At 38.9% G+C, this 20887-nt stretch overlaps 1 protein-coding gene across 11 annotated transcripts in view; it reads right to left on the bottom strand.

Annotated features, from left to right (window-relative positions):
* Positions 1-323: 323 nt before the first annotated feature.
* The window catches only part of LOC122886783 (piezo-type mechanosensitive ion channel component 2), an 88785-nt gene continuing 68221 nt past the window's right edge, over positions 324-20887 (bottom strand). For 9 of the 11 annotated variants that reach the window (XM_044219386.1, XM_044219381.1, XM_044219388.1 and 6 more), the window contains 20 exons: positions 20753-20833; positions 19905-20071; positions 19550-19743; positions 18221-18394; positions 16275-16922; positions 14994-15252; positions 14340-14519; positions 13478-13781; positions 13005-13137; positions 11596-11743; positions 11281-11492; positions 10746-10904; positions 10236-10383; positions 9529-9717; positions 9043-9135; positions 7723-7892; positions 6246-6365; positions 4778-4857; positions 3610-3820; positions 324-2088 (listed from right to left, as the gene is read on the bottom strand). In XM_044219386.1, the coding sequence (XP_044075321.1) occupies positions 1836-2088; positions 3610-3820; positions 4778-4857; positions 6246-6365; positions 7723-7892; positions 9043-9135; positions 9529-9717; positions 10236-10383; positions 10746-10904; positions 11281-11492; positions 11596-11743; positions 13005-13137; positions 13478-13781; positions 14340-14519; positions 14994-15252; positions 16275-16922; positions 18221-18394; positions 19550-19743; positions 19905-20071; positions 20753-20833 (3923 nt within the window). In that variant the 3' untranslated portion in view covers positions 324-1835. The remainder of the gene's footprint in view (positions 2089-3609; positions 3821-4777; positions 4858-6245; positions 6366-7722; positions 7893-9042; positions 9136-9528; positions 9718-10235; positions 10384-10745; positions 10905-11280; positions 11493-11595; positions 11744-13004; positions 13138-13477; positions 13782-14339; positions 14520-14993; positions 15253-16274; positions 16923-18220; positions 18395-19549; positions 19744-19904; positions 20072-20752; positions 20834-20887) is intronic. The other 2 variants (XM_044219382.1, XM_044219389.1) reach the window with 1 other exon arrangement.

The following is a 20887-nucleotide window of genomic DNA, read 5'->3' as shown; positions in this document are numbered from 1 at the left end:
CCTTTATCACCCACTGATACATTAACTTTGCATTATTGTTATGAGATGCAATAAAAAATTAAAAAAACGAGAGAAAAAACGATGTTAAAATGTATTAACATTGTACTACACTGTATAAAATAAAAGTTAAAAAAGTAGGGTTTGATGCAGTAGATGGTTAGTGGTGGCGACCATCTTCAAACCAGAGGGTTCCAGGTTCAGTCAGCTGCAGCTGTTTTCCATCAAAATCCTGTTGAAACACTTTTGACCAACACACAGATTCTCCACCTGCTCACTCACCGTCCTTTTCCACAAGCAAACAGCAGCTGAATGCAAAACTCGACACCTTTCCAGACGTTTTATTTGCAGATCTCTGGACCTCATACCACAATGCCTTAACATACAGGTACAATTTCACATTTCATTCCACCCTGACCTGTCCCCTTAAACTTGTATGTACATGTGATGAAAATTAGTCATGACAATAATGAAGTTTTTCTATCATGCTACAATGTCCTCTAATGCATAGTTTGGACCATGTTCCAGCCCTTCATGTGAGGAATCGTTTTTGTGTCTGCTCATTTCTTCCTTGACGACTTCCTTGAATGTTAAAAAGAGCGAGAGGTTCACAAGTGATGTGCAAGAGTCTGCCACCTAATGCATGTTATCCTGATTCAGAAACAGCCCTCTGCTGGTCTCGACTCTAGCCAACCTGTGGATGATTCACTACATGGATGATTGGCAATTAATCTCATTCTCTGTGAGGAAAACAGTACACAGAGATACATTTATTTTCTTGATACAGCCTTAAACTGTTTCCCTGTGCAGTAAACATACTCACATCAGTCCGTCTGAACAATATCCACATTAAATTTCATGCCATTTAAATAGTTTTCATCTTTTCTACAATCTTATGTTTTTTTTAGATCCATCACCTACATATTGTAACATATAACTCATACGATGAATTTCTGTGAAAACAGCTCTTCCTGAGAAAGATATGTAGTTGATAAGAGTTTCAGTTCTTCTCATACAAACAAAATAAGGCAAGTAAAGATTGTCTGATAATGTTTTCTGCGTTGTGTCTCTGGAGAGGCTCCCATGTGGCCAAAAAAAAAAAAAGTGGTCTTAATGTTTCTTGGTCAGAACAGGCCTTTTCCCTCGGTCCACATCCTTCGAAAACTTGGAGGAACGAGAGCTCAATATTGCACAGTCCCACGATCCAAGCGTTCTAGTTGGAGAAAATATGGGATTGTGCTCATGTGGTCATTATTGTCCACGTATTTGTTGGTGTGAAGCCCTTAAAGATTAATGTTGCATTCAGTTGAGCTTCTCTCTATTGTGAAAATGTTAGAGGCAGGCGGGACGAGCAATGAGGGTTCTTTTGCATTTGTGTTTAAAAACCTACCTTTAAATTAGGGATAGCACTTTTTATAACTTAGGAAAATTGTCCTAAAAGATTTCTCCGTCTCCAACTGAACACCAGCTGCTTATTTTATCCACTGGATGCCAAACTGTGCCAGGTTTCGCAAGATAAATACAGCACCTACAAATGTTTGTCCTCAATTGTTAATAATATGACTGCAATTGTTGTTTTTTCATCAGTAAATAGTAGAAAATACCAGTTTATAACTCAAGAAAGTGTTTTAGTGTGGAGCTAACACTGTATCACTGCCATCAGAGCTCAGTTGAAGAGGACAGAGCTGGTCCTCAGCTGCTTTGTGCTACCTCAGCAGGTGAATGGGCTGAAATAGCTGCTCAAACCAACAGAGCGACCACCCAGTTTTTCCAAATGAGCAGCTCCTGTCCGAAAAGCTCAGACTCGCCTTCGTTAGTTAATGTCCCCTCGCTGAGTTTCACTGAGTTTTCTCTCGGGTCCACTTGATCATAGTCTCCGGCGAGCGGTAGAGGAAGATGAGTTTGGCGTACATGTCTTCCTCCAGGTCCAGCTCCCCCGTCTCTCGGACCAGGAAGATGTCGGTGCACAGCTTGAGGATGCGGTCCACATTGGGCAGCTCCTCGAACATGATGGTGTGGGAAATCCCGCTGAAAAACTCGCGCACAAACTTGCCGATGACCAGAACCACAGAGGCATACAAGCCCATGATGCTATACAGGAAAGAGAGAAAGGAAATCAGACAATGTATAGAGCCTGAATTTCTTAAAATGTTACTTCTCTAGCTAGTAGATGGCATACAAAGGCTGTGAGATTTGCACCTACAGGAGATGCTGCAAGTACAGGGTACATCTCTCAAACTGCTAACTTAATGAGAGTATCGTTAGTAAGAGTTAATGGAAATATCCACCTTTGACTATTATGAATCATAGTTCCCAGCACATAACACAAGGTTATTTTGTGAAAAAAGTATTACTTACTTACTTAGATTACTTTAGATTTTTTGGTGCTCCTAATTTCCCTAAATCTGCCTTGTCTGCTTCTAGTTCATTTCATAACCCGATTACACTCAACAGTCCAAGTTATTAACTGGTTCCTTATGTTTTTTGTCTGTATGCACACACACCATGTATGAGCTCTTGTTGTTACAGGTAGAAAAGGTTAGAAAAGTACTCCGCTGTTTATTTAATTTATTCATATTGTTATCTGACCATAAACATAAAAGGATTGAGGTTCATTATTGACCTGTGAAACAGTGGTTCGCACAAGGGCCAGTTATTTAAAATATCTGGCAGCTTTTTGCTACATCTCATGCCTTCATCAGCAGATGGAGTTTGATCAGTCGTCATTGCAGTTGGTTCAGTCTTTATCACAAGACCTACTTTACTTTACTGGAAAACGTCCAGTAAGAGGACCTGGACTAGAGAGTTTTTTTGTCAACCTTTGGAATTTTCTCTCAGTCTATGTGAGATGAAGCACATCTGCCAACCACACCACGGCTTTAAATGTGGATGAAAACTTCTGTAAGGTCATCACTATTTCTTCAACTCTCCTTATCATCAACAGCTCATCTGCTTAGGAACTAGAGTCATGTTGGGTTGTCACTACATGTTTCAAGCCGGTCTTGTAACTACGGTTCATATGTGCTTAAAGAACAACAGGATAGTTAGTGTAAAAGAGCAAGAGGCTGATAATTTGGTTACAAAAGCTTGGTGAAGCTCATATACTTAATTAAAAGAAAATCTAAAGTCTGTATACATGCCAGTCTTTCCGATAAGTGGTTTACAACCTTTTTAGTTTGTGGCCCTTTAAAACGAAGCTTTGTTTTCTCGTCACAGCTTGCACATAAAGATTCAAATTGTTTTATTTCAATACTTTGCAGGGGCCTGAATATGCAAAATGATCCATGTATTACAAGAAAACCCCCCAAAGAGGAGTAGAAGTCAAAAAAAAAAAAGAAAGTTAAACATAATATTGTTTTCCTATCCTGTTAATCACCTTGCGACCCCTTGGTTGGGAATCACTGTTTCTTCTTGTGTCTCATAACAGGTGTAAGTTCAAATCACCATGGGAATAAGGTGAATAACCACCAAAGCCCCTACATGCTCACTGGCTGTACAGCTTTGGATTATAGCATCAGATAATGACTAAAATGTAAAACATCTCCTGAATGTAAACAGACATTTCACTGAAACACCAAAGCAGGACAAATCCACACCAATCTCACCACGTACCCATATCCAGCCAGAAAGCCCAAACTGGGCGGGCTGACTTGGTCGCTGAAGATGTAGACCTCCAGGCCTGCTTCATACTTTTTGGAATTTGGAGACCTCTTATCAATCGGGCCGAGCTCTGTCTGGTTGACGGTCCACCACTCCTGGATCTGATCCGAGTCATTCTGAGCTCGCTTCAAGGTCAAGGTTATGTTAAACATTTTATTTTCACCTACAAAGATGAAGAATGAAATTTAATTTTATCAGAATAAAACTCGCAAAAATGCAAATAATGTCAGACTTTTGTTCATTTTGAAAAAACAGAACACTTCTGAACATCTGTCTCCCATCCCCAAACAGGGAAAGTATATAATTAAATATAAATGAGAAATTTCAGAGGAAAATGTAAATAGATAAATGAAGTCAGACTTCTTTAAAGCCACTATGTGTAGAATTGTATTGTGATATTAACATCTTTCACATTGTTCTAATACAGAAATGTCAGAAATGTTAAAATTCTAAACATAGTGGCTTTAAAGGTGTGGGGTATGTGATTCTGGAGAAATCCAATACAATGACAAACACCATGATATAGAGCGAACAACAACACAGCAAGTAATGTAACTAATGCTAGGCTGTGGGTTAGCAAACTGTCGCTACAGCTGCTGCTGCGAAGCTAACAGCCAGAGAGGACGAGACAGCACAGCAGCTCCAGACCGAAACTCTCCTGCTGCTATAGCTAACATCACAACAACAGCATATCTTGGCAAACTACAAAGTAAGCTGAATGTCCGTGGGCAAGTCATTTAACGTTACCTGATACACAAATCACGGCTGGAATAGTGCTATGTGGCTCGGTCCGAGCCACTTTGTTAATTTCCCATTTACAGAGCCAGGGCTGAGTACAGACTCCAGAGGTTTTTTCAGCGCACACACTGAACGGACAGCTAGCGGACCGTGAGGAGATATTCGCAGAATTTGACAAAAAAACGTGTATTGGATTAGAATCGCGCACACCACCTTTTAATAAATGTACAAAGATGACTCAAAGCTTTATATTCCTACAAGCACTACAGCCTTTCACTTTAAATAGAGGCTCCTAAGATTCCTTTGCTATCATCAAATCAACAACTACGCAAAAAGTCACAGTCAGTCCGATCTATACAGTGATAAAGATGGTGACGTTCACCTTCATAAAGCTGGTCAACAGGCTTGGCATCTGAGTCACTGGGGGCTCGAATATAACGAGGGAAGATATTCGTTAGGGTCCTGCAGAGGAAGAGAGGCTGTTACTGCAGCAAAACACAGTTTGTGTTACTTAGTTTCTCAATATGTTGGAGCATAACAGGGAAAAAGATAAACATCACGGTATAGTTTTGTTAAAAGACTGACTCAGGTTTTATATTATGGTATACTGTAGTTCTCCTATAGTTTTCCTGTTTATTGGTGTAGAAAATCCACTTCATCCTATCCAAGTACAAGTCGTATATTCACTGCAAGAATCAATGATGTTCAAAAAGTAGTTCTTCCAGATGGATATGAGATGAGAGATGAGACGACTGGTACCACTTGTGTCTGTGCGTAAAGTATGGAGCTAGAGCCAGGAGGCGAGCATTATGACTGGAAGCAGGAGGAAACAGCTACCTTGGCTCTCTCCAAACATTGTACCTAACACATCGCAACTCTCTCTAAACCCACAAATTGTTGTTTTAACGTTTCTGTTTGTGTACAGATTAAACAAATGAGATACAACATATTATTTAGTGAGCTTTAGAGGTGTTGGTTGGTGTATTTTTGAGTCCAGCTGTTTCCCTCTGTTTCCAGTCTTTATGCCAAACTGAGCTAGCTGCCACATGGTAACTGCATACTTGACACACAGACATAAGTGTCATCTATCGTCACATCTAACTCTCATCAAGCAACAAATAAATGTATTTTCCAAAATGTCGGACAATTCCTTAAACTTGCAGCACTTTTGATTTTTAACTGATTTACCAACGCACTTTTTCTGTTACCACAGCGCTGTAGAGTGCAGATCCTGGAAAGTAGATAATATCACTAATAATCTACGTACATTTTAGTACCACCTCAAAGTTTGTAATCAGCTCTAAAATGTACCACCTCTGATAAAATTTCAAGCTTAAAATTCTGTGCAATGGCACTGTCTCTGTGATCTCTATGCAAAGACGACTGAGGTATAGCATTATATTTGTGTCTCAATTGTAAACACAAGATGGGACATTTTGAGCACGCACATAAGTTGTATTTTTGTAGAGAAATTATTATCACATAAGGAATAATTTAATTTGAGCATAGTCAAATGAATAATAAATCATTAAATAAGTCGTAGAATATCTAAAAATAATTGATTTATTGGGCAGCGAACAGATTTTAGTTTGCTTAAATTAAATAAGTCTAATATTCACAAACTATATTTTCAACTTAAGTATAAATATTAATGTTATCATACACACAGTACACTATTTTATTATTAACTAGATATACTTCTGAAAATAAAAACCTTTATTTAAATGACAACATGTCAAAATGTTGTAAGTTGTAGAAGAGGAAAGTATCTCGTTTGTGACTGACTGATATGAGAATTTAGCTCCTGATTATTGCATCGCAGTGGAAAAGTGCAAAGAAGAGAGACTCACACTTGTGAGTTGCTTCCTGTCCCATTTAGAAGCGTTATGAGCTCCAGCTTTGTTTTTTGGTCTAGAGACGTCACTCGTTTTCCAGACGCTGTTTCAGACTTGGCACCAAGACTGAAGTTTCTGAGATCACAACCAGAGGAAAAACATACAGAAATTTTAAGGATTTTTCACCTCATGAAACCGCAGCTGTCTGTAAGCTTACATTTTTTAAAATTTGAAATATTACTTGATTATTTAAATTTATATGAATATTTGATTTGACCATATACAAGTCTGTGCAAGCAGTCCCTTCTAAAAAAGTCCTGCAGGACAGTTCATTTTCACAACATCAGTTTACAACTGAAACATATTCCTGAGGGATTTTTCATATTCCTGTGGGACTGTTTTTTAAAGGCAACTGACAGAATGATGTACAAAAAAACAAACAAACAAACAGAACAAAGTGAAAACTGGTACAACAAATATATAAGATTTTGTCTTGGTGATGTTCAAAAACATCAACATTTTCTACACCTTTGGAACAGCCTGTACTAACACACAAATTCCAACATTGGGCCCTAAAATTCAGTGCCAGAGGACTGTGCAAGACATTAAACAAAACATATTGTCCTTCTTCTATGCGTGCCTGTAATAAAAGTTTAAGGAACAGTTTTCATAAATGGAAGCAATTGGGAGACTGTGAAATCAGTAACAAATTGAATGGTAGGGATTACAAATCAGAAAAAATACGAGATTTCATAAGAGAAAGTTAGACCAAACACAGTAACAAGGAACTGGATTCACAAAAGTATAGCTAGCTGTCAAATTAGCAACATTGTTATCACTAGTGAAAGATCGATGTTAAGTCACAATGGGAAGTGCAACAAGGTAAGTAATCTAGTGAACATCCACATAGAGCTCACAAGAGTAAAAGTAAAAAGAGTAAAATACATAACCCATCAGAACATTATCAGTTACTTAGTAGAAAGTTATATTAGCAACACATTAGCCTAAACAGTTAGTATAATGGCTAGCTTGGTTAGCAGTAAACTAATTGCAGAAAAACTAAGTCAACACATTTCAAATCAGCAATCACAACCAACAAAGGCATTTGTGGAGTAGATAGAAGATGGCTGTCAATATTTGGTTGGTCACAGTGACTTACTTAAGTAAAAGTACTACCACACTGTAAAAATACTCCACTACAAGTAAAAAGCAGATAAACATGTTATCTAAAATAATGTAGATATATATATACTGTTATTATTGATGTCTTTCTTTTGGTTTGGTATATGTGTTATTGGAAAATGTTTTGACAGAGGGGGAGGCATAATACCCCCCCCCCCTCTTTATAGTAGTTTGTGTTGATCACTGACTATAGATCCTCCACTTTCTAAAATTACCACCACCACAAACTGTCACATAGTTGAATACAAGTGTACATGGTGAATGGACAACATGAGGGAGGGATATTTGACAACATTTTGTCATTGCATACCTTTGCACAGACCAGGACACAGTGATGGGGAAATCCTCATCTCTGCCCAACATATCTATCAGGTTGGCTCTGCTGGGTGGACTGATGGTCCACAGAGAGTTCGAGCTGCCTTTCAGATCTGCGATGATCAGGTCCTGGTACATGTAGCCCTCCAGCCACTGTAAGGCTTCCTAACCATGGCACAAAACCAAATAGTAGGAAAAGAATATAACAGAAGTTTAATGAGCCATTTCACATTAATTAGTAATTTTAAAAAAGTCTTATTATGTCAACAATTATTGCATGGATTAACTAATTAAATTTGGTACCTACATTCATGGTCCAAGAGGACACCAGCGCCACCAGCAGGTTGACATATTGTGGTTTTGAGTGAAATACTGTATCTCAGCAACTATTGCATGGATTGACATTAAATTTGGTACAGACCTTCATGTTTCTCAGAGGATGAATTGTAATAACTCTGGTGATACCCAGACTTTCATTTAGAGGCAGCATCAGGTCCAACTTTAAATGTGTCCAACACTTTACTTTATTTACTTTGAGCAGAATCAAGTTGATTAACTGAAAACCAGAACGGCAACTATTTTAATAATCAATTAATTATTTAATTCATTTTTCAAGCAAAAATATTGAGCATTCCCTTTTCTTTGTCCTATGTGATAATAAACAACAACCTTTTTTGGGGTCTATTGTTAGGAAAAAACAAGCGTCTGATCCCATCTCCTTGGGCTTTAGGAAATAGTGAAATATACTGTATTTTTCACTATATTCTAACATTAAACACATAATGGATTAATCGAGAAGAAATACTGTTTTATGCTAATTAGCAGTTTCACAAATGTTAGCATGCTAACGTGCTAAACTTTGAGTGGTAAACATGATAAAGATTACCTTCTAAACACCAGTGTGTTAACATTTGTGAGTATATTAGCATGCTAATGTTAGCATTTAGCTCAAATCACGGCGTACATCGCTTTCTGCCATAGTGTCTTTTTTGATACTACAACTACTGAGCACCAAAGATGGACAATTTTAAATCCTAAACATAGCGACTTTAAAAATTGGTTTACAAAGGGTTTAAAGTTACGTTAAGTTAATACCTACCAAACTACATCCTCTGGGGAATATGACAAGTAAAGGATTATCTTCTCTGGCCTGTATTTACTGCCTGGTCTAAAACGTGGTCATACTTATAGAAAAAGCAACCTGGATTATGTAATAAATGTAATCTCCACTACTCTTTTTCAATACAGTGAATTATACAACATTATAAACACAACAACTGACATCTTGTATTTGTATTGTATTTCTTGTACTTACATCTTTACCAATATATCTCTTCATAAATTTTCCAAATTCTTCTGGTGTCACATTCTGCAGTTGTTTTTGCTGTGCGCTCATGGTGAAGATGGGCTGTGAAAAGAGGACATTTTTTTGAAAATGTAAAGTCTTGTTGAGGCTGAAAACACTGGAGCTGGAGAAATGGATCTATGTTTTTTGTTTCAGTAATTTCACTGAATCTTTCCCAGATACACAATCCAACATTAAAACATGCTGCCAGAATACTGACACAACCTAGAAAATATGAATACAAATTTAATGAATCACAGATTTATTTACTTTATTGAGATCTACTTGAACTCTACTCAAAGGAGGCAGGATTTCATTTCATTTTGAAAGGATTTGGCTTTGGGCAGAGCATCTCTTTGGTCTCTTGTTATATCTGTTTGGTCTTTGTTTCTCAGTGAAGCACTTGGAAAGCTTGTTTTGGCTCAAATGATTTGGTAAAAGAAACTGTGTCCACACCTGAAAGCCAGCCAGAGTGATTGTAAATGAAACATCCAGCGGTGGGTTGACGACTCCAGCTACAGACTTAACGAGAGACATGAAGAGCAGCGGGAACCAGACGATACAGATCAGCAGCGCTACAATCATCCCTCCCATCCCGTACTTCACCACCTTCTTCTTCTTCTGGCCTCGTGGCTGGGGATACCTCTGCAGAGGGATGAGATAAAGGAGAGTGAGATGTATTATTTGACCTGAATGCAGGGCAAAACATCAGTTTGTCCCCCCGTAAGCAGTCCTCATGAAACTTTGTTCCATCTTTACTCCAGCAGACCTGATTAAAATTAGTCAATTAATTGGACCAGGGTTATAAAGTAAAGATGGAACAAAAACTTTCAGAACAGGAAGTACTTGCAGACTGACCTGAGAAAGACTGCAAGAGTGCGTTATTTACTATAGTGAGGCATAAAAGAAGAAGATATTTTTAGTGCACTATTGGGAATATTGGGAACCACAGACAATATATCCGTGTTATATAATATATAGTTTATGGCAGAAAGTGAGAGCTGAGCCATCACCCAGCCAATGGAGGTCAGAATTTAATCTTCAATTTAAAAATTAAGAAAAGATCTCCTTCAACAAATCCAAAAAGTACATTTCAGCTTGACAGACTTTGGCTCTTCTGTGTGATTCTTCTCACACTAGACTAATGTCACAATGATAAACACCTTCTCAGACTCTCTCCAGCATTTGAGGATAAAGATGTGAGCGTAGATGTCCTCCACACAAATCCAGCTGGACAGAGACAGCGAGGTATCAGTCCAAACCCAGTCCATCACGGCTCGCAGCTCCGTCAGGAACGGCACCAGGCGAAAACTACAAAATGTCAGAAAGTTTTGGAAAAAGCCCATCACAAGTGTACAGAGCGTCTATAAATTGCTTATTTTATCTGACTAACAGACCAAAATCCAAAGATATACAATTTACAATGACATAAAACAGAGACAAGTAGCAAATCCTCACATTTGAGAAGCTGGAAACAGCAAATGTTCAGTCCCCTTTAACAAATATTGAATTTACACATTTTTGAAACAAAGTATAAGGTAAATAAGTAAGGTATAATCTTGTCCGTCTCCTTCCATTCTTGCAACAGCAACTAGTTGTCAATCCCGACATGACCAGAGCCTTGGACCTGTTTGCCCAACTGGAAGAAATGATACTTTCCCAGCGTAACTCACCCTTGAAACAGGAAGAGGTTGACATAATTGTAGCTCTTGGTGAGGAAGTTTCCCAAAACCCGGGTGGGATAACCACAGCGGATCTGATAGGCTGACAGCGCAAAGTAGATGCACTTGACAAAATACCACATCTGAGCGACTGTGTTCTCGCTGAAACGCCTACAAGGGGAAGAGAAGGTAGTAGTTTGGTTCTTTTTTACATTAACAGGCAATACAAAGACTCTCAAATATAGCGATTTTTTAAGCTTTGCAAAGCAGGACTAAACAAATTCCTATAAGTAAAACATTCATAATCAAATTTGGTATTAATGCAGAACATCTTTTAAACATTTTTCTTTATTTGAATAGAGACAGAAGAGAGAGATAAATGCACCAAAGATCCAAAGCCGTATTTTGAACCCAGGATACTATGACAAAAATATTTTGTCACCAGGGCACTTCAAAATATTCTACTTTAATCAAATTAATCAGGACACTTAATGACTTTAGATTAAATATAGAACATATCTAATGTGAAGTAAGATTGAGTTCTTACTTTTCTGTAACTCCTGGCAGGATAAAGAACATCCAGAAGTGGATGCCAAAGAGCAGGATGACCTGGAAGATGACCTTGCCCATGACGGACTTTCTGAGGTAGAGGGCCCGGTCCACCACCATAGTCCCAAACTGGATCAGGACCATGACCAGGAAAGGTCCTGGCACCTGATCCTCCGACAGAGACGACGTGATGTCTGCAGCTGAGTGTTTCTAGAAGGGATATACATAAAAATGTTAACAGAAGTCAGATTTTGTTTATGGATCCAAGTGAGAAAAAAAATCATTTTAATTTAAATCTGATTTTAAAACCTACACCAAATGCCCAGAATCCAAACACAATGATGATGAAGTCAACCGTGTCAGCAAGGAACATCAGCACATAGACGTCTGTGACTGCACTGTACTCTGGATGGATCAAGTTATAGAAGAACTGCCTCATAGGAAGGTAGATCTCCATGAACCTACAAAGAGAAGGATTTGATAAAAACAACAGTAAAAAGAAACAATGTTATAGGTGATGAAAATGGGCCAGGTGAGTCTTGTGCCGTTGCTGTCATCCCTCACTTAAACAATAAAACAGTCTGTAAAACCTGTCAACAGCTATGCTCTTCATTCCCAGGAGTTCCAAAAGTCGGCACTCAACTGGGTTAAAGACCTTTTATGTGCAGTATGCTGGTCCCTCTGCCTGCAGCCTTCTGCAGTAGATCTAAAATTGCTAAATTTGGTCACTCTTTGTAAATTCAAGGCATTGCTGCAGAAACTGGGTGCTCTCTCTTCTGATGTTTTGGGGTATTTTAAAATCTTGTTTATTATTTATAGCATTAAGTTATTGTTTTGAATTTGTCTTAGTTATTTATACGGTTCACAACAGCCTTTGGGTTGTTTTAAGGATGAAATTTAGAAATATTATTCATGCAATTCCTTAAATTCTTTAATTATTCAAAATAAAGTTACAAAGTGCTTTACATGGTTGAACCGGGATTAAAACATGTCAGGACTGCAATGAGGCACATAACATCAGACAATTATAAATAATACAAAACTAAAATGGAATAAAATGCTAGCATTAATAAAAAGCTTTTTTAAAAAGATAAGTTTTGAGAAGTTATTTAAGAGATGTCACTGATTCTGCAGCCTCAGATCCTCCTATTGCATATTTTGTGTTCTCTGTCTTATGTTGTTTGTCTGTAACTCATTATTATTGCTGCCTATCTTGGCCAGAAACATATATTTAATCTCAATGAGGCTTTGATGGTTAAATAAAAGTTAAAGAAATACATGTGAGTTGTCAGACACCACGGTCTTATTTTGAGAGAACGTAAATGATTGAAGTATCTTTATGTGTTTCAGATACTGTTCTAGACGTAATGTTTCAGAAACCACTTGTTCCACTGTGATTAAATTTAAAACAATAACAATAAAGGCACTTACAAAAATTACACTGACTGGCCTAACGGGAATGCTGTAATTAAAGGTCTAAATTTAGACCTTTGAAAGGTTTTAGCTGCTGTATCACTGATATGATTTTCCGCAGTGCATCCTCCATTATTCGTCTAGAATACTCGCTGAGCACAGTTCTCATCAATGCCCTCATAAAGTTACACACTTTCTTGTATAATGACAGTCATGACTGTTGGCCAGTAAGCAGCCGTGGGTGGAGATTTAGAAATAAAAAACACAGCTGCCTCAAATTCAATGTTAACCAGCTATGCTTCATTTTACCGCTTTAGGATGAAAGCTTTTCCTTTGAGGAGCTGCTCCCTCAGCTTCTCCATGATCATCTGTTTGCGGGTCTTCTGATGGACGCTGGCCTCGCTGCCATCCTTGCGGCTGCTGTTGTGGGAAGTGGTACTTCCTGTGGAAACAATTTACATTTCGAGTTGTAAATGAACCGTGACGAGGCATTGAGTCACTGATACAGCCTGAGATCCACAAACAGAGACCTAATCCAAGGGTCAAGGCTGGAGACCACAAGAAATTGGGTTTTTTGTGATACAAGCCCAGAGGATTCCTTCTATTTATATTGTTGTTATGATTGTTATTGTTAGAAGAGTAACAGTTATGCTCACTACAAAATTACACTTTACTCTCAAGGCTTTTTTTGTGTTAATTGTTGACTTTCCCCATTCAGTCTCGTGTTTTGAACAAGTTGTCTAGATAGTAGGAGGAAACAGACAATAGACAAGGATCTTCACCTCTCTTGGACCTTGCAGAGGAGTGGAGAGATCGGTGAGAGATGTGCGAGCCTCCGCTGGAGCTCTTGCGACGCTGATAGGTCTGCTGTTGAGGGTAGTGCACCTGGACATGTCCTGAATCAATGGAGGTCCCAAAGCTTATGGATCTCAAAGTGTGAGTGGAGCCTCTCCTCTCACTGAACAGTGATGAGGGTTCAGACTCCTTCTCACTCTCCTCCTTGTCTCTTCCCTCATCCTCTGACTCACTCTGACGAGAGGGCTCTCTCTTGTCTTTGGGGTCGTCCTCATCCCATAGACCATGGCACTGGAAATGGAGATAGGGAGGATTTGTAAAGACCATGTCATAAACATTTCAGAGTACATCCCAAACAATCACAATCCCAGTGTTTGTCCTATAAAGGGCTAGCAGGGCACTCTACAGAGTTTGTTTGTTGAGAAAGAAGGAAAACTGCAAACACAAATTGAGAGAAATCTTCTAGCAAGATTCAATCTCTGTGCAGCAGGGACACACACATCTAAATCTGGTCAATACTGGCCTTTTATTCAATACTGGATATCAGCAAGGCTGAGTTGCTAAAAGCTAATATAACAGGCACATAATCAATCAGAGCTTTGCAGATTTTACATATTTTCTTCAGAAAATATTGGAATATTTATTACCATGTTCATGGTAATAAAGGAACATGTCATCCAGTCTAACGGACGTCTATAGCACAATACTTAATTTAATCAATTCATTGTTGGTTTTAGTCTTTAGACAACAACTACAATTAGGAAAATGTAGAATATCACCATATTTATCCTTTAATATGATAGACATATTCAGGTTAACATCATCCAAATATTCTGTGTTTGCAGGCACCTTCAGAATGGATCTGTGGAAGAAGAGAGCCAGTAACTGAACCAGGTCATAGTGGACGTAACCATCCTTCTTCTCCACACCAATGATGTTGGGAGGGTGATATGGTTTATTCCTATCTATCTTGTTCTGGTTGAAGGGGAAGAAGCCAAACTGGAAAAAGTACTTGACGACGATGGTGGCCTGGAGGGAAAACGAAATGAACGTCAGTGAAGCTGTCGGGACTATGTCAAAGTTTTCCAATGAAACATAAGAGAGACTGTTATATAAAAATTAATAATAAGTGAATTCTGATTTTACTCTTTGACTACAATGCAAATATCTTTCTCTTATCTTGCCTCAATGCAACAAATTCATCTTTATACTCCTACTTGATGGATGTTATTCATTCATGTTTGTCAAAAAGTGTTTAAAAATATAATAAATTGATCTTTAAAAGCTTTCTGTGCTTGTCTTAACTTTAAGCCATTCATTGTGGACAGCAAAAACAATCTAGTCCAGGTCTGTACGAGAGCTTTATTCCCAAATGAGATATTCTCCATTTGAAAATGAATGCCACGACACTTCAAAAATAAAAAATAATACAAAATTTACCTTGATTTGACTTGCTTTTTTTAGTAAAAGTTTTGGAAATGACCTCTTCGTATCTGACTGTACCTCAGTATAGACAATGGCAGTCATCCAGTAGCGCTTGCTGGGCCGGGGCACTGACAGCATGGCCCAGAGGAAGATGGTGATGGGAAGGACCAGGGTGGCGCAGGAGGCAGACACCATGTGGTTGATGATGATGACCAGGTAGCACACCATCTCTGAGTGGGCCACCAGCATGTTGTAGAGGGCGTAGCAGAGCTGGAGGATCAGCGGCTGCTTTTGGTAGAATGCATCTGACTGCTCCAGCTCCTCATCATAAAACATCCTGGACAGACACAGTGAGTTGGATTGATTTGATTCTAAAACATTATAGAAACATGAATAAATGGGTTTATAATTTCCTTTACTTAAAAATGATGTGACTTGTTCAGGCGCTTTGCACTACTCTAAACTTGCAGATTATTCTTGGTTCACAAAAAGGCCTGCACTCATGGATGGATTACTGAACAGGGCTACAGGGCCCAGAGGCTTAAGGGGTCAGGGGCCCCTGGGCTTTACCTGCAAAATGTCACTGAAAGAGACACAAAACAACCGCATGACTACAAAAAGACACAACCAATAGTTGCAAAATGACCACAAAGAGATACAAAACAACTACAAAAACACACAAAACGACCACAAAGAGAGACAAAATGATCACAAAAAGACACAAAACGACTGTCTCTTTCAGTCTGGGTGTCCTGTGTAGGACTGGTGAGGGGTCTTTAGCATGTCTGTGCCCAGGGGCCCACTGTCTGATAATCAGTTTCAGTGCATATCAATAACAGACTACCTCAGGGAAGAGGTCCTGAAAGCCTGGCTCATTCTGCAGGTATTGTTGTTGTTGTTGTGGGATGTGCAGTTTAATTTTGTATAGTTCAGTCTTATAGTTCAACAGTTCCAATAGGATACCAGCATGTTGGTGCCAATACCTGAACCATACTTGTTTTAATAACTTTCTTTGAGGACAATGTTTTACATTGAACCCATTTTTTGTTAATTTAGTAAAATATGCCAAACTTCTTAAATGCATCAGTATTTAATTAAAATTAAGTAGTCTAATGTGTAATATAATTTTGTCAAAGAGAGCAAAGTTATGATTTAAGTCAGGTTATATCTGATAAAAAAAATAAAGCATTCAATGGCAACTTTGACAGTTTTGATACTCTGTAATACAAAAACATTTCGGGGAGTACTAAAAACGTATATAGGTCAATACCCAGACCTGTGGACGGCATTTACTTACACCTTAAAACTTAAAGGATGACCTAGGTTCAACAAACAGGCTTTAGTTGTTTTTGGACTTACTTGTTGAGCAGCAGTTCGCTGGCGGTCAGCTCAGTGGTCATAGACGGCAACATGATGTCTGACCTGCTGTCTGAGCGGCTGTCAGAGGTCATAACCATACGCCTCTTCCTATCCATGTCACTCTCGTCATCGCTAACTTCCAGACGGTCAAAGCTGACCGCTTTGCTGTAGCTGGGAGGCACGTCTGCGTCAGACGTTTTAGAAGCATCTGTATCAGGGGTGTAGAGCAGCCCTACTCGCCCCTCTGTCTGCATGAAGTCCTGCTGTCCTCCCCCGTCCTCACTCTCAGTGATGAAGTCCTTCTCCTGGGCAGAAGGGGCAGACTCTGCCTCCTCCAGCCTGAGGGAGGGGCCCTCATCTGGGCCAAAGGACTCCCAGGGAGCCTCTTCTCTCTCTTTGCTCTCCTGGTCCTTAGGTACCTCTACTCCCTCCTCACCCTCCAGTCTCTCATGGCCCTCATCCTCCTCATTCTCCCTGGGTTCTCCGTCACTCCAGGGACCGCCCTCGGCCCCCTGGCTCTCATCTAGCTGTTGGGATTCCCAGGCAACCTGCTGCTTGTCTTCCCTTTGATCATGCTCATCCTCCACTTCTTCTATGGTATCTGTGGTCCCCTGTCTGGAGTAGAGTGTGACGCACTGGGTCGCTTCACTGCAGGGGGACAAAAACAGCAGGGATTCTGTCAATCTGCGTTCGAGTCTATCTGTTCAGATGGAAATTTAAAAACTGGATGTCTGAAATAGAATCTGTCTCGCAATTTATACAGAATTTAAAAACAAATCTCCACACTTGCCTTCCTTACGGTGCCAGATGTGCCAATATACATTGGTGTATTTTTATCTTTTACCAACCAATAATTATTAAAGCCTTTTTATTTTTAATTCACTTGACTGACTGGAATTCCCATGGATGAGGGCATATTTTTTTCTTTTTAAAAAAAAAGCATTTATAAGCAGTATATAAAATAAACATTTAATAAACACACTATAATGTAGTTATAAGCAGATCTAACATTTTTAAGTCTTATAACTTCTCCTATGAAGTCATATTTTATATTATGACTGTTTTACAGTAATTTTTTGTCATTCATTATTTGTGTTACAGAAAAATACTTTAATAAACACTTCATTATAACTACATTATAATGTGTTATAAACCATTTATTGAATGTGAAAAGTCCCGTCACACTGTTCTAATTGGTTGATACAGTACAAGGCACCAGGCTCACAAAACTCAGATCAAACTGTTTGACAGTGCTGATCAAATATAAAATCAAGATTCTGCTACTGCATTGCCTATTTCCCGCCTCAAATGTTTTCAGAAACACATTTTAGTGTACTGATTAGCTGTAATTTGAGAGTTTGTGACCAGGCTGCCATTTTTTTCCTGCTTGAAAACGGACCAAGCCCCGCCCCAACATGCATGTGTCGCTCAGCACGTTTCGTTGCTCTGATGGGTTGTAGGTCTTTCCAATTGCGTCCAGAGGCCTGGAAATCGAAAATGAACTGAGAGGTTCCAGACTAATATGCATTTGCAAATTAGTCTGGCTATGCCAGGCTAGCAGTATGTCTCAATGAACTCCAAAACAAGAAAAGTGATGTTTATTCCAACCATAAATAACAGAAAGGCAGTTGCTGAGGAGGAACACACCATACGCTATAAAATTGCTTTTCACGTCACTGTTACTGGGTGAAAAATTTGTATTTCAAAATGAAAAAAAGAACATGCATTTTTCTGGTTATCTTTGGGTTTTTGACGAGATGTAATAAACAAAAGGGTTATAGAAAAGTCATGCAATAATTCAACTGAAAATCAACAAAAAATGGATCTGGAGACATCTTTTGATAAAGAGGCACAAACAGGAGTCAGGAGATGCAATGATATTGTTCATGCCAGTGACTATGATAAGTAACACAGGTGTGTACATGGGTGATGCAGAGGCCAGGCACCTGGATATGAAGCTGCTGCAACTGTCCATTGATGAATTGGACATGTCCAGGCTGTACATCTTACACAGTTTGGGCCTGGCGCGCTGACTGGTTTTGGGACTGCTCTCTGGCATTCCATCGAGGTCTTCCAGGGTGGACTGGCGCGAAAACAGTGTGGTTGCCTCGGTGGGGGCACTGAGAGGTGGTGTGAGTGACAGATGCAATGATCAGTGATGAGAAGAATGAGATGGGATCTATGTTTGGTTACACAGACAGGGGGCTCCCCATATACTGTGTAAAAAAAAGCATTTAACCCAACCTTGACATTAAAAATGAGCAGGATAATGATCTTAATGTTTACCTCATCACATGTCCATAAAAAACATGACATGCAGCAAATTTAATGGGTCAAAATCCCATTAAATCATGATATTCATTATCTTTAAAGACTTTTCAGCCTGGAAGATAGATTTGAACAAGAATGAGATTTTTGCCTCCACACCAATACAATAGAGGTGAATGGAATATTGTTTGTGGTGATCACAACTTTGAAAATGACTAAAAAAATTCAACAGCAACATCTTATTCCAGAAACAATGTCCCAGTTACCCTGGATAATTCACACAACACGCTAAAGGGACTATTTCTTCAGCAGAAAGTAGTTCCATTGAAACTGTTCACAAATGTTGTTGTTGACTATTGTATTCATTTTCAATTCATATCTCAAAATCTGGACAAATAAAACCAAAGCTATCTGCATGTCTAGACAGCACAAGAGGTAAGTAAGAAAATGCTTTTTAGTAATTTCGGTGATCATGGCAGATACAATACCATGTGAATTTATCCACATGTGGAACTACAAGTGATCATTAAATGCCATGTACTAGTAATAAAACAAAAAACTACAAAAGTACAGATTATGTTTAGATCACTTCCTCCTTGACAATGAACAATTCCTCATTGAAAAAACTGTGATATAAGAAAACTGTAACAAATCTTTACTAATGCATGGCTGGACAGGTATAAACATGTTAAAATTGGTGTCTTATCCAGTCATGCTTTAATAAAGAATTCTTCATTCAACATTTTTCTTGCATTAAAGTGCTAATGTATGTGGTTTTAATTGCTTAATTCACATTTGCTTAACCTTAAGACCCGAAAAAAAAACCCACCAAATGTCTCATTCCAGTGCAGTGAAAGGCTATTAAATTTACTACCTAAAAGAAAAAATTCAAAGGCAGGAAGGAAGCTAGAATCTATTATTTAGTTGTCTCTCTCACCACTGGTTAACACTCCCTAAAATATTTCATAATGGGGACTCATGTGTTGCATTGCTGAGGCTCTCTGTACCTGGAAATGCTGTCTCTGGAGGCTGTGGAGTCCTGGCTCTCCATGCGGTAGCCTCCTCGCCTTTTTCGGACCCTGGTGGAGCCCGAGGCAAACTCGTCCTCGCTTAGCTGATCCATACTGGCCTGCCTGGACATGTTGAGCCTCATGGCCTTCTGGTAGTAGACGTGGATGCTCTCTCTGGACGGCACATTACCCTGGAAGGAGGAGAGGAGTTAATCATGTTCTCTTAATCACACTAATGTTCTTGAATTAGCTCATAAATAGTTTTAAAAAAAACAAGACAAATTCTAATTTAAAAACTGCTTTTAAAACTAAGGTAACTCTTCTCAAAAGTCAATGTGGAGGTTCTTGTTACCTTTTTGACCTCTCTGGTCAGCATGCAGCGCTCTATACGCAGCACAGTGGAGATGTCGATGTACTCCCTACACATATCGTTCATCCACTTGGTGAAGCTGTCAACCGTCGTCTGGAAGAGCACCCAGGTGAACTTTATGATGTTGAACACTCGCTTGATGATGTTGTCTTGAGGGAGGGCATACGACACAAACGTTGTTACAGCATATTCCATTTTAAAAACATAAATAAATGTTTTAGGGGGCACTAAAGAACTTGCAAATTGGTGGCTCCCAATGGGAGTGAGAAATAGCAGATTTTTCATGTTCAATATGAAGAAATTATGCAAACTGACATTACTAAACTTCACAGAGCACCACCAAAGATTATCCCAAGGGGAAAAAACAGGCAAAAGATCTAATGTTGGTGATTCCTAATTTATCCTGATGGGTCACTGTGGTTTGGAAGTGAAAGAAGTATCCTTATCCAACACCATAATTTAATTTAGAGGAAGATGAATCAGTGGGGTCTAAATTAGGGAAAATAGAGAGCCATTTATTTTTTTGCAGATACTAACTTTCCTTTCCATATTTGTTTTTACATTGTAGAGCTTTATAATAAGATGCTTACATCATGACATGATCACCCCTCAACCCCCCTTATATCACAGCCAAGAAAGAGGATAAAAACAAACATACAATAGTGAGAAATACTTTCTTCAGTAAGTTCTTCAACATTATATTCCTCATTCAGTATCTCTAGTCAGGTGCACATTCAAACTCAGAAGGAGGAACTAAACAGCACAAAGTCAATCTTTTCTTTCAAGATCTCATAAAACAATTTTCAGTCAATTATTGAGGAGAAACCAACCTGGACCACCAGACTTCTTGTTGTCCTCTCCTTTTTCTTGCCCATCTGAGAGCTCACCAACCTCTATGGCCACATGACCTGCTGAAGTACAGTAAAGACACCTCACTATGGTTGAAAGAACGTGAAATTCATTCC

Source organism: Siniperca chuatsi, linkage group LG13, assembly GCF_020085105.1.
Source record: "Siniperca chuatsi isolate FFG_IHB_CAS linkage group LG13, ASM2008510v1, whole genome shotgun sequence".
NCBI classification, from domain to species: domain Eukaryota; kingdom Metazoa; phylum Chordata; class Actinopteri; order Centrarchiformes; family Sinipercidae; genus Siniperca; species Siniperca chuatsi.
This window is presented reverse-complemented; position numbering and strand designations above follow the sequence as displayed.